This window comes from Catharus ustulatus, chromosome 6 (genome assembly GCF_009819885.2).
Source record: "Catharus ustulatus isolate bCatUst1 chromosome 6, bCatUst1.pri.v2, whole genome shotgun sequence".
Taxonomy (NCBI): domain Eukaryota; kingdom Metazoa; phylum Chordata; class Aves; order Passeriformes; family Turdidae; genus Catharus; species Catharus ustulatus.
The window spans coordinates 57527308-57542171 of record NC_046226.1 but is presented as its reverse complement, the minus strand read 5'-3'; the positions used below and the strand labels follow the sequence as shown (position 1 = coordinate 57542171).

The window sequence follows — 14864 nt, the reverse complement described above, 5'->3', positions numbered from 1 at the left end:
TTGCCATTTTCCCATTACCCTTGATTTCCCTGGAAATTCTCTGCTCTGTTATACTTCCCTGTGTGATCCTTGTCACTTTTTCCCCGTTAAGGATATAATTCAGTAATTATTCCTTCTCATAGGTGAAATGAGCAAAATGCTGATTGGACAAAAGCACACACTCCTCAGAGCTCTCCCAGATTCATGGCTTTGACCATCTGTGTCCTTCTCGACTCAGTGCCCACAAGCCATCCGTCACCAGAACGGCTCACGTGGTAGGAAGAATATGATGGGAAATCCTTCAGCCTTCAGCAATGCCTCACAAACTTTAGGATGCCAAAAGGGAAGACAGCAGCCCTCCAGAAATACAGAATACACAGAAATAACTCTGAATACCATCACCATTTTGATGTGAAGGAGCATTATCTTTTGAATGTATTACGTATATTCCTTACCTTTGTCACCCCTCGACAATGCAAACTGGATTCAAGTGTGTGAAAAAATCTATACTTGAGCAACAGCTCTAAAGAAGAAACAGATGGCCTCTGGGCCACAAAAATGTTGTGTACAGTACAGAATAGCTTTATTTGGGAACACATTACCCTACACATTGCCAAATCCACTCCAGCATGCCAATAGGCTGAACTGAAGCAATGATGACATGACTGACTGAACATATATCTGGAAATTTGGATTCTATTCCCGGCTCAATCACTGGTCAAAATTGCAGCTGCTGCTATCGTTTTTTTTCAGCTTTCAAACTTTCTCTGTGATAATGATCTTGGGTTCAATAGCACCAAGTGGCTTTAGACAAAATTAAGCAGATTTAGGAGTTTCTTTGTTAAGGTTTCACCTCTGAGTGAACTCTTAGTTCTTGCTGATCTGGATTTTGATGTGTAATTCAGCTGCACTGCAGAAGAGTCTGTGCTGCTGAGCACCCTTCTCATGGACCCAGGCCACAGCCTGGACAAGCTGGCAGAGAAGCAGTAACTGCAAGCACCTTAATAAAACTGTTGACAGAACTGAACATCCCATTGGTGTCTGCACAACACTGTGCTTTGTCAAGAATCAAAGAGGTCCAAGACCATTGTCAGACCCCAAAGGATGAGTGTACTGCAGAACCAGCAGACCACATCTCTCAAAGGATTCTCTGGGAGTTACAAACCAAGAGCAAACCTACCAACAATACAATTTAAACAGAGGATGGAAATTTCTGGCCCTTTTCAGAAGGCTCTGGAAGTTGTAGCTAAACATAAAATGATTCCCTATTATTTTAGGGAATGTCCCTGGATTTAATTGTATTGCTGAGTAAAATTATCAGCATACATCTACACAGAGCACACACATGTGTTCCTGATGTGGCCAGACTATTCTACATTACTGAAAACAAAAAACCTCTTATTCTGTCATGTTGCTCAAGTGGCTACTAAATACTCTAAGACATCTCTTGCTTGTATGTTCAGCTTTGTGAACAACTGCGAAAACCCCGTTTTTCCTGCTGCACTCTGTAGCATACAAAAGCTCACTGCAACCACAGGGAAGCACTGCAGCAAGCAGAGTGACACAGTCATTAATCCAATCATTAGATCAGCATAGTGAAACTGTGTGCATGGTTAGCACAAAAGGAGAAAAAAACCTCAGACTGATGACCACAACTGGAAAGGTCAATATGAAATACAATAATGACAAAGGAATTAGGCACATGCAGAACTTGTGCACAAAACTGCATCGCATGGGGAATAAATATTTACAGGAATTTAAACACTGCTTAAGGTGACACTATCTAAGCTACTTAAATGGGTAAAAGAACTCTACATCAAGGCAAATGCTTTTGTTTTGTCACAGCCCTATCCTCAAGCCATAAAAATAAAGAGCATATTACCACCAGGATAAATATGCTGAACTGAAACAGTGTTAATTCCATTAATTACTTAATGTACTTGAAACTATGTCCTCCCCACACAACCTCCCTCCTTCAGGAAAACACCCTATCCGCTTTTTCTCTAATTCCACAGTAGCTTACTCAAACAGTAAGGTGTGATAAAATCTTATAGGATAAAACTTATTTTCCTCTGTTCAAAATTAGGTAGAAACTTGAATTTCAAGAGGGGAAAACAAATGCCTACATATGTGGGAAAAATTAGGGAGGAAAATTTAGTTTGTATTTAAGAATAAATAGCCTCCTGTATTCTTCAAAACACCATTAACTTGAGACCTTGGTACCCCATCTAATGCTCTTCTATAGCCCACACAGTAAGTTAATGCCTTGAAGCTCCTACTAATGGAAACATTTTTCACTGAGACTGGCAACTTTCTCATCCATGCATAGCTTATTCTAAATCTCTGAGTTCATTTAGCTTCCCCCCAGAGCTAAATTTATTAAAAGAATTGAGCACCAACCTGAGCCTCCCTCTGCCAGGTACTTGTCCTTTGCATAGATGACAGAATCCAGCATTGACTCAAAGAGAAGGAAATAACCCTAGTGATAGAAAAGGGAAAGAATTTAGAAATCATTGTATTTCTTATACTTAGTCATTTTACAGATAGGCTTTATCAACAAAGTTTAAAAGCATTATAAGCCCATACACCCAGAGAATTCCTCAACAACAGCACTGTCACTTCAAAATTTATGATATAAAGTATTATCTTTAATTTCCCAACTGCAAGCACGTAGCACACAAAGAAAAATAAATATGCCATCTACACCAACAATTACCCAACATCAAAAGACATCTAATTCAACTCAAAGCAAGTGAAAAGCTGCATGTACTGATTTTTTTAATAACTGTGAGGTTCCAAGGAAAATAAACTATAAAAAAAAAACCCCTTCCCCTTCAGATCTGCAAGTAACACAAACCATTGTCAGAAAAAGGCCAAATGGAATGCATCTTTGTTCCTTCATATTTGCAACCTGGTTGTGCCCTGTATCACTCTGGGCAGTGCTCATTAAGAGAGGTGGAAATAAATCATGTACCAAAGACATCAGCTCTCTGCATGTTCTACATCATTTAGCAGCACCCGGACTTGCAAGATTTCCAGGATGAAAATGCTTACAACTAGATTTGCATAGGGTTTTTTTGGGTTGGAATTCATTTTATGCAGTTTAATCATGCTGCTATTGGTGTTTAGAATAACATTGTAAACTTCAGTGAGTCAGGGAAATAGGGAAAACATTATTTAAATACTTGAGATATTAAAAAACTCAAAAAGCATTATTCAATAAAATTAGCATTTTATAGAGAGTATCCACTTTCTCAACTACTTCTAAACAAACTGCACATTTATGAGATATACAGCCCTTTGTTTTCCAATGGATATACTGATTTTATACCTTTCCTGTCCTCCAAGTTTGAACATCATTACTCAATACTGTAACATATTTCATCTACATCCTCACAACACCAAATCAATTAAGACAAACTCCAACAAAGATTTTGAATTTTCATTTTGCTTAAAACACAGCTTAGCCATGTGGCTTGATTTAGCTGGCAAGAACAAAATGGATGACTGAAGTCCAGACTTCAGGATCTGCAGTCCTACAGTCAGCAGTAATTTAACAATAGAAAGCTAGGAAGCTGCACTAGGGAAGTCTGACTGGATGTCTGGAAAAATTTCTTCACTGAAATGGTTATCAAGCACTGGAACAGCTTGCCCAGGGCAGCCCAGGAGGGATTTAAAAGTCAGGTGAATGTGACACCTGGGACATGGTTTAGAGCTGGACTTTGAAGTGCTGGGTTGGACCCAATGATCTTAAAAAAATGCTTAAAGTTCAGAATTGCTTATAAATGCCATTTTCTGCAGCCTTCAGAACCAAAAAAAAACGAAACAAAAAACCAAAACAAAAACACCCAAAAAACCCAACAACCAAACAAAAAAAATCCCCAAAACCCACCAAAACAAACAAACAAAAAACCCAAAATAAAACAAAAAAACCAAACTGAAAACCCCAGCAACTTGAAGCATGACGTATTTGTATTCAAAGAGAACACTGTGTGAAAATAATGGCCATGCCCATTTCTCAACCTCTTTCTTGTGGTCTCTTCTTCTCCACTGAAAACTTTTCTTCCCAATCTTGCTTGTTCTTCTGCTTTACTGCCCAACTTCTGTACATCCTTAGAACAAGTCCCAGAAGGAAGACTACTGCTTTGTGAGCAATAGGGTTGCTAGTAAGCTTTGCTGAACAGCTGAAAAGTCCTGGAGCTCCAGTTGCATCAGGCAGGGATAATTTGATGCCCACAGCAAGCCAAAAGCACAGCATGGAACCACAGTTTTCTTTTTTATACCATTATGGCTTAAAAATAGAATATGTTTACTCCACAGAAAGTATTTTTAGATGCCTTTAATTGAAAATGAGTTTTCACAGTATTTTAAAGGTAACCTCTAGGACATATTGAAGATTAGTCAGTAGCAAGAGTCAGTAATTCACAAAGTGACATCTTCATGGATCAGCTCTTCACTTCCTCTTTTTGCCCACTATGCCTGCCAGCCTGTGCAAGAAGTACAGCTAGAAGACAGTCTCTCAGGAGAAATACAGAAAAATTCCCATCATCCTTTCCCTGACCATTCCATTCTGGCATTGCTGCTTCTCCCCCCACTCCCAGTTGTCTCTTCCCACCAATTCATTATAGTATTCCTGTAAGTTACATAAACCATCAATGGTAGTGAATCAAGTAATTTAGTACCTACACCAAAACATTTTGCTCAGTGTGCTATGCTCATCTGTAGCGTAAGTTAGAATGCAATTTCACAGCCTGCTGCCCCACCTGTAGGGGAGCCTTCTGGAAAGAGAATTACACCTGACATTTTTCCCAAGAATTGGTCAAGGGTTTATTTTTTCTTAAGCATGTACCAACATCCTCAAAACCAATCAGTGCAAAGAGTCTATTATATAAATCTGTGAGCTGCATTAGTACAATCTTGATAGTGGCTAAACTAAAACGTAAGTGACATTCTCTGTTAAAGACAACCTAAATGCACAGAACACCTTAAATTTTATGCTGTCCCATTACGTGTTTTCTACTAAAAAGCTAGTCATTTCCTTCTCAAAAGGAACATGAAGTTCCCTATATTTTATATTTGTAAAGGCAAAACAAAACGCTCTCCAGCTAACAACAAGCCCCATATAAACAAATCTGGACAGGAACAGAAATACACAGCACTGTGAGTAACTCTGTGCAAACACACACCTGCCCTGTCTCATGTCTGCCCAAGGAGACACCCACTGAGCCCCCTGAATCCAGAGGAATGTGAATATTGCTACATTTCTTACATATCCTTTTCATCTGTATTCTGTGTTCCTAACAGAATTATAAAAGGCTCATAAATCTTTGATGCCTTAATATCCTTCACTGTTAATTTTTTCCCTATTATTCAAATATACTACAGTTTTCTTGTATTCATTTCCATTCTAATTCAAAGCCACATAAGAATATTTTACCAACTGACCCAAATATAAGTATTCAAGTTCTTTTACCTTTAGTGTTTCAGTACCTACATGATAATTTCTGTGGAGAGAAAGGGTTTAAGCTCTTTAAAAGCATCAAAAAGTGGATTAACATGTTTAGAACAGCAAGAATTAGCAGAATTTTTGATACAGCAGAAAAAAAAGGGTAAAGATAGAATTTGGAAGAATTGTTTAACTACTTGAATAAGCATTGTGTTTCCCCTCCACTGCTATCAAAGATGCATTTTATAATTTTCTATAACATTACTGAACCTGGTCTTGTTCTCCAGATTCAGTAAGACCCAATACTGAATATTTAATGAGACCAAAAACAGCAATCAAATCGCTGGTCCAGAGAGTCGATTTTATCTTTTTTTAATCCCCAATGGTATAAAAAACTGCAGCGTCTGCTTAAACAGAAGTTTCTAACAACAAGACTTCCACTGGCCTGTAAAGTAAAGCAAGTTACAGAAGGTATGCAACACAGATTGGACAATGGATTCTGAGCTCTAACACAAAATTTAATCTGGCATTTACAAATTCAGAAAACTGATGTGGCCCACTCTGTCATGAAAAATTACATTTTTTTTGACAAAATTCCCTCCAAATCTGCAGCACAGTTATATGACAAGCAGCTGCTACACATAAATACTTCAGCATGCCCTGCTGCAGCACCATCTCCCACATGCTAAGTTTGCCTTCATGCTGATCTCTCATGTACAATTTAATCTTTTTAAAAGAGAAAAATAAAGAGGAAGAAATTCATTACTGACAGAGCACGCTTACAAATTTCAGAATCACAGCTTGACTTTGTCATTATGCAAACCCTGTTGTTTCCTTAAACAAATAAAAATGAGAACACCAAAGGGGAAGATGTGAAGAGCAGAAAGGTGTTCCCAATTACTGGAAATGACCAAAAAAAAAAAAAAAAAAAAAAAAAAATCATACAAGGAAATAACTGTGTATCTCTCACAGAAAGAAGAGAAAGGAGGAAGGAGTTTCCAGTGTTTCAGACATGCCCATCCTCATGTTATTCCAAAACTATTTTTTAAAAAAGAAAAATACAAAAGTAGGAAAAGGAAAAGGAGAAAAGAAAATATTAGCTATCCAACCAAAGACATGATTAAAAAACAAGTAGTGGGTTGTACCCTCAGTGTATTTTAATCTGACAGTCCATCTCTTCTCCAGTTTTATCTTGTATAACTCTACTTTATATTCAGTACCATAAAGCACTGCATAAAAACCTCAATTTATGAGAACATGTACACTAACACTGGATTTGAGACAACCATCCCAGGCAACCGTGTCTCCCAACAAAACCCCTTTACAAACAAGAAATGCAGATATTCTCAAGTGAGTAAATCTTTAGCTTTATAGTTTTATCTAGAGAAAGGAAGCAAAAAGCAATACTGATGGCAAGAAAAATTTGCACACAGATGCAGCTGCGCAAGAACATTCCAGAAAAGCATTATATATACAGTAATTTCACGACTATAAGGCGCACCCTTTTGACTAAAATTTTGGTCCAAACCCGGAAGTGCGCCTTATAATCCATGTGCCTTATATATGGACGAAGTTGGGAAATTTGCCAACCTGGAAGTGCGAGCCAGGAGCAGGGGAGGGCACCTGGGGCTGCTTTTAAAGGCTGCACCAATCTGTGAAAAATGTCTGCAAATTGAGCACCTGCGAGTAAACCCCGCCATTGCGCGATTCCGTTACTAATTTGTTACTTTGTTGCGCGCGGATCCTTGCTGCAAAAAAAAGTGTGCCTTATAGTCCGGTGTACTTATAATCGTGAAATTACTGTATTTTGTTTCTGCCTCATCTTTTCAATAAGCAGGCTATGAAGTTTACAATTACCCTGCTTAAATATATGAGCAATAATTCAGTCACTTTTGTATGTTGTATTTTCCTCCCCAGGAATGTATATAAGTCTACACTCTGAATAAGAAGTAAGGGATTTATCTGTAGGTGACTTATGATACAAGCAGACAAGTAACAAAATATCAGAGCCTGCTACTAGTATACAAATTTTTAGTCACACAAATTAAATCAGAGCTCTAGGCAGGCAAGCAGGATGATGCATCAGAAGCTTTCAGCCCTGATACAAACCATCAAACAGTCCTGGACAGGGAAACCACCACAAAAATAAGGTCAGAAGTGGTATTTTATATAAAATGCACCCATTCTTACATCCAAAACACTTTCTCCAAGAACTGACAGACTTTCTCCTTGGAGAATCTGTTTGGCTATTAGCACAGACTATTACCTGGCCATCCTTGTACTCTCTCAAGGCAATGTGGTTCACTGGGTGAAGTGACCCTCCAGCCCACCTGTTCTCCCTTGTGCTTCTGGCTCACAGCACACAAGAAGTCCCTTGTGGCAGGTTGCAGACTTCATTAAGTTTTGCTAAAAACAATGTCCAGCTGTCTTGGGAGTGAAAGTCTGAGCAGCTTTATCAGGCCTACAGAAGTCCAAGAAGCCCTCAATCTTCAGCAACCTGCCTTTTGGACACCAAGAGAACAGCTCACAGCCCTTCACACCTCCTACTGCCTTCCCCTGTGTTATACACACTGGGTTGAATTGAACACAATCACAGAAATATCCTGGTATGATGCTGACATTATCAAATACACAAACTTCAAATATCACAAGCTGAATTTAGTATGTTATAAACAAGTTCATTGCTAATTTCTTTCACAGGCTTAAATAAAACCACTGAACATACAGTTGCTCTTCCTTCAGCCTCTAAACTTGGAACATGAAAACCATATCCAGAGGAATTTAAATTGGGAAGGCATTATTTTGGAAGATGGCAAATACGCATTTGAAATACAAATTTCCACTCACACATGCCTACCCTGTGCATAATATTTAAGATGCTCCTCCCATCTATACATCATTTAAGGGAACAAATTTACAAATGAAAGAGAGGGAAGTAGAGCAAGCAGTTTTCTGCAATTAAGTAAATGATAATCAAAAACCATCACACTGAGATGTATGCAATAATGCAATGCTGCACCTTTTGTAACACCCTGCTCTGTGACAGCTTTTTTTAATCTAGAAACAATCCTGGGAGAATGCAGTATTTTTCCTCTCTCTTGCATCATATATGTTTTTAATTTTCTCATGTTCCAGACACAGCTCTAAAAAAAACAAAGTTTATTGTGTACTGGTCTTAAGCAGTGTTCTGTACCAAGCAAAACAAAGCTATGGCTCCACAAGAGGGTTTGACATTTACTGATCTAAACCGAGTTTCTTTTCTAAACAGAATTGCAACTTTTCATATTTTTTTACAAAGAAACATGTGAATTCTCCTTCCAATCTTTACAGATTGCATAAAGAGGCTAAATGTGACATACACTGAATTCTTTTTTACTCTCATGCTTCCACATTTCCAACATTTCCAAGCACTTACATTCACACATTAAGAACTGATTTCACACTGTATCATGTAGGGAAGGAAATGAAAAAGCAAATTCACGCAATAAAGCCAGACAAAGAAGAATCTTTTCATCTGCATTAGGCAACATAATGTTCTTTTCTGGACAGTGTTGGAACAGGGTGTACACTGTCTAGCTATCAATCTTACTCCACAGCATTGTCCTCTTTATCTCTGTCATGCAGCAACCTATAAAAATTCTAACACTCCTAAATATTTAGAAAACCTAATTAAGTGAAGTGCACATGGCTATGTAATTGCAACATAAAAAAGGTAAATTAGTACACAAAAGAAAAATATCCAACATTCATTTCCTACATTTCTTACATAAGCTGAGTTTTGAAATCCTCTAGTTCATCTTAGAGGCACTGATTTACAACCTGACTTCAGCTCACCTGCCCAGGTTCCTTTTAAAATGCTATCTTTTCCTCCAGAAGGAGTAATGTGATTTTGGGAACATTAATCTTGGTGCACATATTAGGCAGCTGATCAGAAGTTTCCCTGAAAAAACTATAATTACATTCCCAGTGAAGCCCCCATACTGTCAGGAATCACCAACCATAATGTGCTATTTTTAAATCACGAGTTTAAGACAATGGCTTAAAGTATCCTTGAAACTAGTGACCTCAACACTAAATTAAGATCACGCTTCAAATAACATACATTACAGCAGTGGAGGAAAACTTGCAGATTTACAGTTCACTGATACATGTAATATTAAACAAAAACTGGTAGATACATATGGATCCACAGTGAGTGCATGATCTCCCACCAAAGGCCATTGTTTATGGCAGAACAGCCACAGTTTGTTAAAAAAACCCAAACCCCTCAAAGAAACAACTAACATCTAATATAAGTTTTATTACTGATCTTAAATTTCAGGCAGAAAGGAATTTTTAAATCCCAACAGCTGGAAACAGCATGAAGAAAACCTGTGTTTTTGAAGTGCTTTTTGAAGGCATACTGAATAGCAGAAGTTCACAAAAAAAAAAAACAGTTTGAAGAGATGTCTCCTACAACATTTTTGACAGGGAACAGGCATTCCTATGTCACTGTGAAACTCAGGTTTGCACTGGGTTTTGCGGATTTCTTTATTAGGATTAATGGCAGGTGGCAAGGACAGGTGTGTAACAGTTATCAGCCACCACATGGAAAAGGGAACAGGTCAACAGCTGAAATCCAATGGATTCCAGGAGATGGCTCATTTAGACACTGCTGTCCATCACACTCATTTTGTACTTTTAAATCAGTGCTTTTACTGTTATGCTAAAACCCAGCAATGAAAAGCAATGTTGTTTTCTCACAGTATTTGCAGATTTCCAGAGGCAGTGTCTCCCCTTCCTGCACAGTCGGGAGAGTCCTTAGTTGAATTTGCAGACTGAAGATATTTTAGCTACTAGAATGAGCTGGCTAATGACTACTACAATGTTTCTCCATTACTTTCACCTGAGCAGCCACAACAGTATGACTGAGTGCTTTACAGCTTTCCAAACCAACTACCTAACAGAACCTTGCTGTACCCAAAGCAGCTCAACTGTACTTAGAGAAGCTTGACTTGAAAGAACTTGAACAAGAGGGACCAGGAATTGTGTCTAAGTACTACATAATCAGGACTGCCATCCCATGTCTCACATGGTCAAAGACACTGCTGGAACCATGACAGATGCTTTGGTTAAAAAAAACTAGTATCACTAATAGAATAACTTTCCAAATGACATAAAACACATTTTCTTTTGAAAATAACTTCAAAAGAATAGCCATGCACCTTACCATCCACTCAGATATAATTACATCCACTTTTTCCAAAGGCAGATGAACTTCCTCAATTCTTCCTTTGACTAATGTAATAATCTTTTCAAGTTTATTTAATCTGCAAGTCAAAACATAAACAAATTAGTTTCTATTTCAAATTTATCCTGTCAAGAGAGATATACTGACATCTGTATTTTGCATTCCTCCCCTCACAAACTTTTTGGCTTAACTAATCAAGAAGCACTACAATGTACTATTCCTCAGTTATATTTAGAGGGAACATTTCCAAGTAGCTAAAAACTGCAGCAGATTTTATGCCAGGAAAAGATGGCAGACAGCAGATCTGTATACATCCAACGTGCCATGCATATAAATATGCAAGCTTCAGAAACCAGGAAAACGGAGAAGACAATTTAAAATTGCTGGTCCTCTTTATTTAAAAGTTGCTTGTTTCCATTTCTCCTTCTCTGACCTCCACAGCAATCAGAGCCTACTCACCACACCAGGACAGCAATGGAAATTAACTTCCTTACAAAGCTGTTTTGCACGACTTGGTTTTTTATTTAACCAAACCAGCTGCAAAGTCACTGAGAACAAAGCTTCTCTCTAAATCAGTATAACAGTTATTCCACAGTAAAGGCACCCTCCCCACTGTGATTTGGGCAAAAGCATCTGCAATGTTCAGTACCTGCAGTGATCAGGGATTACCTCACATGCACGTCATGGTACAACTATCCTGCGTAAGGAGGGAGGGACTGAAACAGGACTACAGCTTTTGAAACAAGAACTGCATGATGGTGAATTAAGTGTGTAAATGCTTGGAATATACTGGGTTTTTTTCTTGGCAAACCATATTAGTCTTTCCTGCACGTATCTTTATTACCATGGCTATTCTTAGAGAGGGCAGAGAAGTATTGTCACCACAGAAATTTATCTTCCCACTGCAGTTCTTATCTCTGCCTCTTCCCTCCCTCTCCTGACATCTTTTACACTCTGTCTGGCTTTCAATGCAGACCACTAATGACATTAAAAATTCAATCTAAAAGACAATGGAAGAATGATGAGTATGAAGGGAGGCAAAGGAAAAGGTCAAAGGGCTCCTGGAACACGTGAGCTTTTGCAAAGATCAATTAAATCCTCTACATAAGATAGTCTTCTGTTAGAAGAAGGCAGCTCATTACTAATATCATATTTAATGCTCTACATAGAAGTAAAACCAGAAGTTCAAATTGAGCAATGTTAAAGACCTCCCACCCAGAACAATAATTTAAGAAGGACTAAAAGAGATCTAAAGATAACTTTCTAAATGACCGCATCTGAGGACATGGTTTAAAACAGAGAGGAAAAGGATTAATTCACTACATATTTGTTTTCAATTATAATGTTTGAAAAAATCCAAACCAACCAATGTACTTTACACATTTTAGGAAAAACTGAGATTTAGGAATTCTACTTCAACTTTCTATTCAAGCTTAACAGTGATGAATGACAAAAATCATGTCATTCACTGTGCTAGAAATTTTAAGGGACTCTTCACAGCAAGAAAAAGAAAAGGCAATCATTTAGCTCAAAGTAAGTTTATTTTTAAGGTTACTCAGGCTATGTACTCTGGTGCACTCAGACACATGGGTTGCACTATTTCCAGTAATTAGTATGCTAGAAATTAACCTGAATCCTGGGAAAGACAAAAGCTTTGAGCACACACTTGAATCACAGGTGGAAGTGTGCCTCAACAGTAATTTTTTAAGCTAGAGTTGTTTAGTGTTCCAATAAATATTTGTAACATCACTGCAACTTTTTTAGTTTTATTTCTTTAGGAAAAGTAGCTTTAACCAGACAAATATAAATTGTTTTGATGTGAATTGGAGACTTTAATGTGAATTGAACTTTTTATAGTAGAAAGTACCTATAAATGTGCAGCCTTAATGATGACTTGCTGTGTAGTTCAAGTGGCAATTCATCACTCTTAAGAGTTTAAGAGTTTTGATTAATTTTTTTCTTAGAGGTCTGCCCTTCTCCTCTCCAAAGATAACACTGATAATATTGACTGTTAGTTCTACTCTCCCCTAAGTATAAACACTCAAAGGACTTTGTGCACTTGTTGAAAGTTGTAACAGCCCTAAATGTGTAATCTAGTACATTAGATATAAAACACTATTTCACATTTGCAACCATTCTGAAGGTGTCAGGGACTCAAGGGAAAAGTTCTCTCTAAGGAATGAGTTCTTGTGCCAAAAAAGCTTTTTAGTCAAACATGCAGTTAAGGTTTAACATGGTACTTTTCCCAAGTAGATATTAATTTGGGTAATTTCACAGCATCCAAGTATGCACTGCTGCATCAGCAACGTGTGAGTGGTATCTAAAAAATTCTGCACAGACAACATTACTTCTGTGCCACTTGAGCTTGCACAAACAAAAAAGTCACTCCCAAATTCTTCAGCATCTACCTGGATTTTATTTTCACAGTTGCTCTTACAAAATCAACCTAAATGAAAAAAACAACAGGTTTCAGCTATCAACAGTGCACATTAACACTTACATTTCTCCTACTTCATCCTAGGAAATCCTTTGTAAGTGTTCAGACATCATTGCTTGATTTTTACACATGCTCAGCCTCGCTAAATATCCTCCAAAGGGAAATTAGTGACATGTGGAGTGGATAAATGAACAAGCAGATGGGTCTAGACCATGAGGCTCAAGAGTTGAGAGGAGGAGTACAAATCCTAACTGGTAGGCAGGTACCCAGAGCTGTCCCTCAGGGTTCAGTGCTAGTTCTGATACTACTGAATGCCTTTAGTGACCTAACTGGACAGGATGCACCCTCAACAATGCTGAATTAGGGGAGAGCAGTTGACAGGGTAGGGTTTTTATTTACTGTAAAACAGACAAATTATAGACATTATTTTAAATTCCTATAAAGAAACAAAACTAATAACCACAACTTCTCCTACCTAATGATGTCCATGGCCTGATAGATGATTTCAGATTGGTCAACTCCAATCACTTTCTTGGCACCTGCTTTGGCAGCAAACATGGAGAGTATTCCAGTTCCACAGCCAACATCCAAAACCACCTGAAAAGAATAAATGAAAGCAAAACAAACTTATTTTTAATCTTAATTTTGCTATGATTTTTCTACAGTTCTTTCTACATCAGAGAGATACCACATTCCAACAGAAGGCATAAAGTCTTACTGTTAACATGCAGATACTCAAGTCAAACTGCAGTTATAACTCTCCACTCTACCACCTTTTCCAGGTTGACAATGAAGCCCACTAATTCCAGCTGCACATGGGAAACAACAGCAAGCAATTAAGAGGGAAACACCTAAAATGTTGCATGAAGAGGAGAAAATTAAATTTTAGCCAGAGAAATTTTAATCATTGAATCACTAATAATTGAACTTAGCACTGACACTGAGAAAACACATTCTAGCAGCAGTTTTTAATTAAAACTTAATTAAAAGTCTATTCAGTAACTTTATTTAGGAATACTATGCTAGACATGGCTACAGTGCCTCCAAACAGCTATGGCTCAAGATGACTAAATTTTAAAATGGTCACTGGCACAGTTTTAACACCTGGAAATATTTTCTGTCTAGTGGTATTTATAATCAAAATAGAGTGAAAAAAAAATCCAGTTAAGGTGGAATCCCTAGAGTTTTCATGAAAGAGTGAATTTCACCAGTATAGCTGGAAAAAGTAGGCTCAGTATAATAAGATCCGAGAAAATACCTGGGTTTTTGTATATCACAGAAAATTGAAAAGTTTAAAAATGTGAAGCAACTAAGCAAAGAGTACTGAATTTACGACTAAGCAGAGTAGAGCTGCCAGCAGTTTTAAGTTTCATAGTGATTTTACCAAGTAGCCTTTTCAGGCCTTGATATCATAACTGTATTTCTTCTAACTGCTGGAAACATCTCAACAGCTAAAAACCTAGTAAATGTGTTACAGCAGATTTTTAAGCTGAGTTCCAGACATGATGTTTTCACATAATTACTGGAGCTAAAAGACATCTCTGGAGATTCTAAGGGTGTTATTTTATTGCATTGGTCAGATCATCCATGATCTTATTGTTAGACTCATATCTAATATAGCTAAGCTTTCCTAATGGTGTTAAAAAATTTTAAACCCAACAATGTTCTGAAGTCTGAAAATAAGTTTTCTAAATACTTTGTAGAGCCATTCATATAATGTACAGCATTTAAGCATGAAAAGAATCAGAACTGTAGACAGAACTTACTTTCCC

At 37.5% G+C, this 14864-nt stretch overlaps 1 protein-coding gene across 3 annotated transcripts in view; it reads right to left on the bottom strand.

The window, feature by feature from the left end:
- The window catches only part of PRMT3 (protein arginine methyltransferase 3), a 55074-nt gene that overhangs the window by 25397 nt on the left and 14813 nt on the right, over nt 1-14864 (bottom strand). For all 3 annotated transcript variants that reach the window (XM_033062130.1, XM_033062131.2, XM_033062132.2), the window contains exons 8-10: nt 13568-13689; nt 10635-10734; nt 2380-2458 (exon numbers count right to left, since the gene is read on the bottom strand). In XM_033062130.1, coding sequence (XP_032918021.1) covers nt 2380-2458; nt 10635-10734; nt 13568-13689 — 301 coding nt within the window. The remainder of the gene's footprint in view (nt 1-2379; nt 2459-10634; nt 10735-13567; nt 13690-14864) is intronic.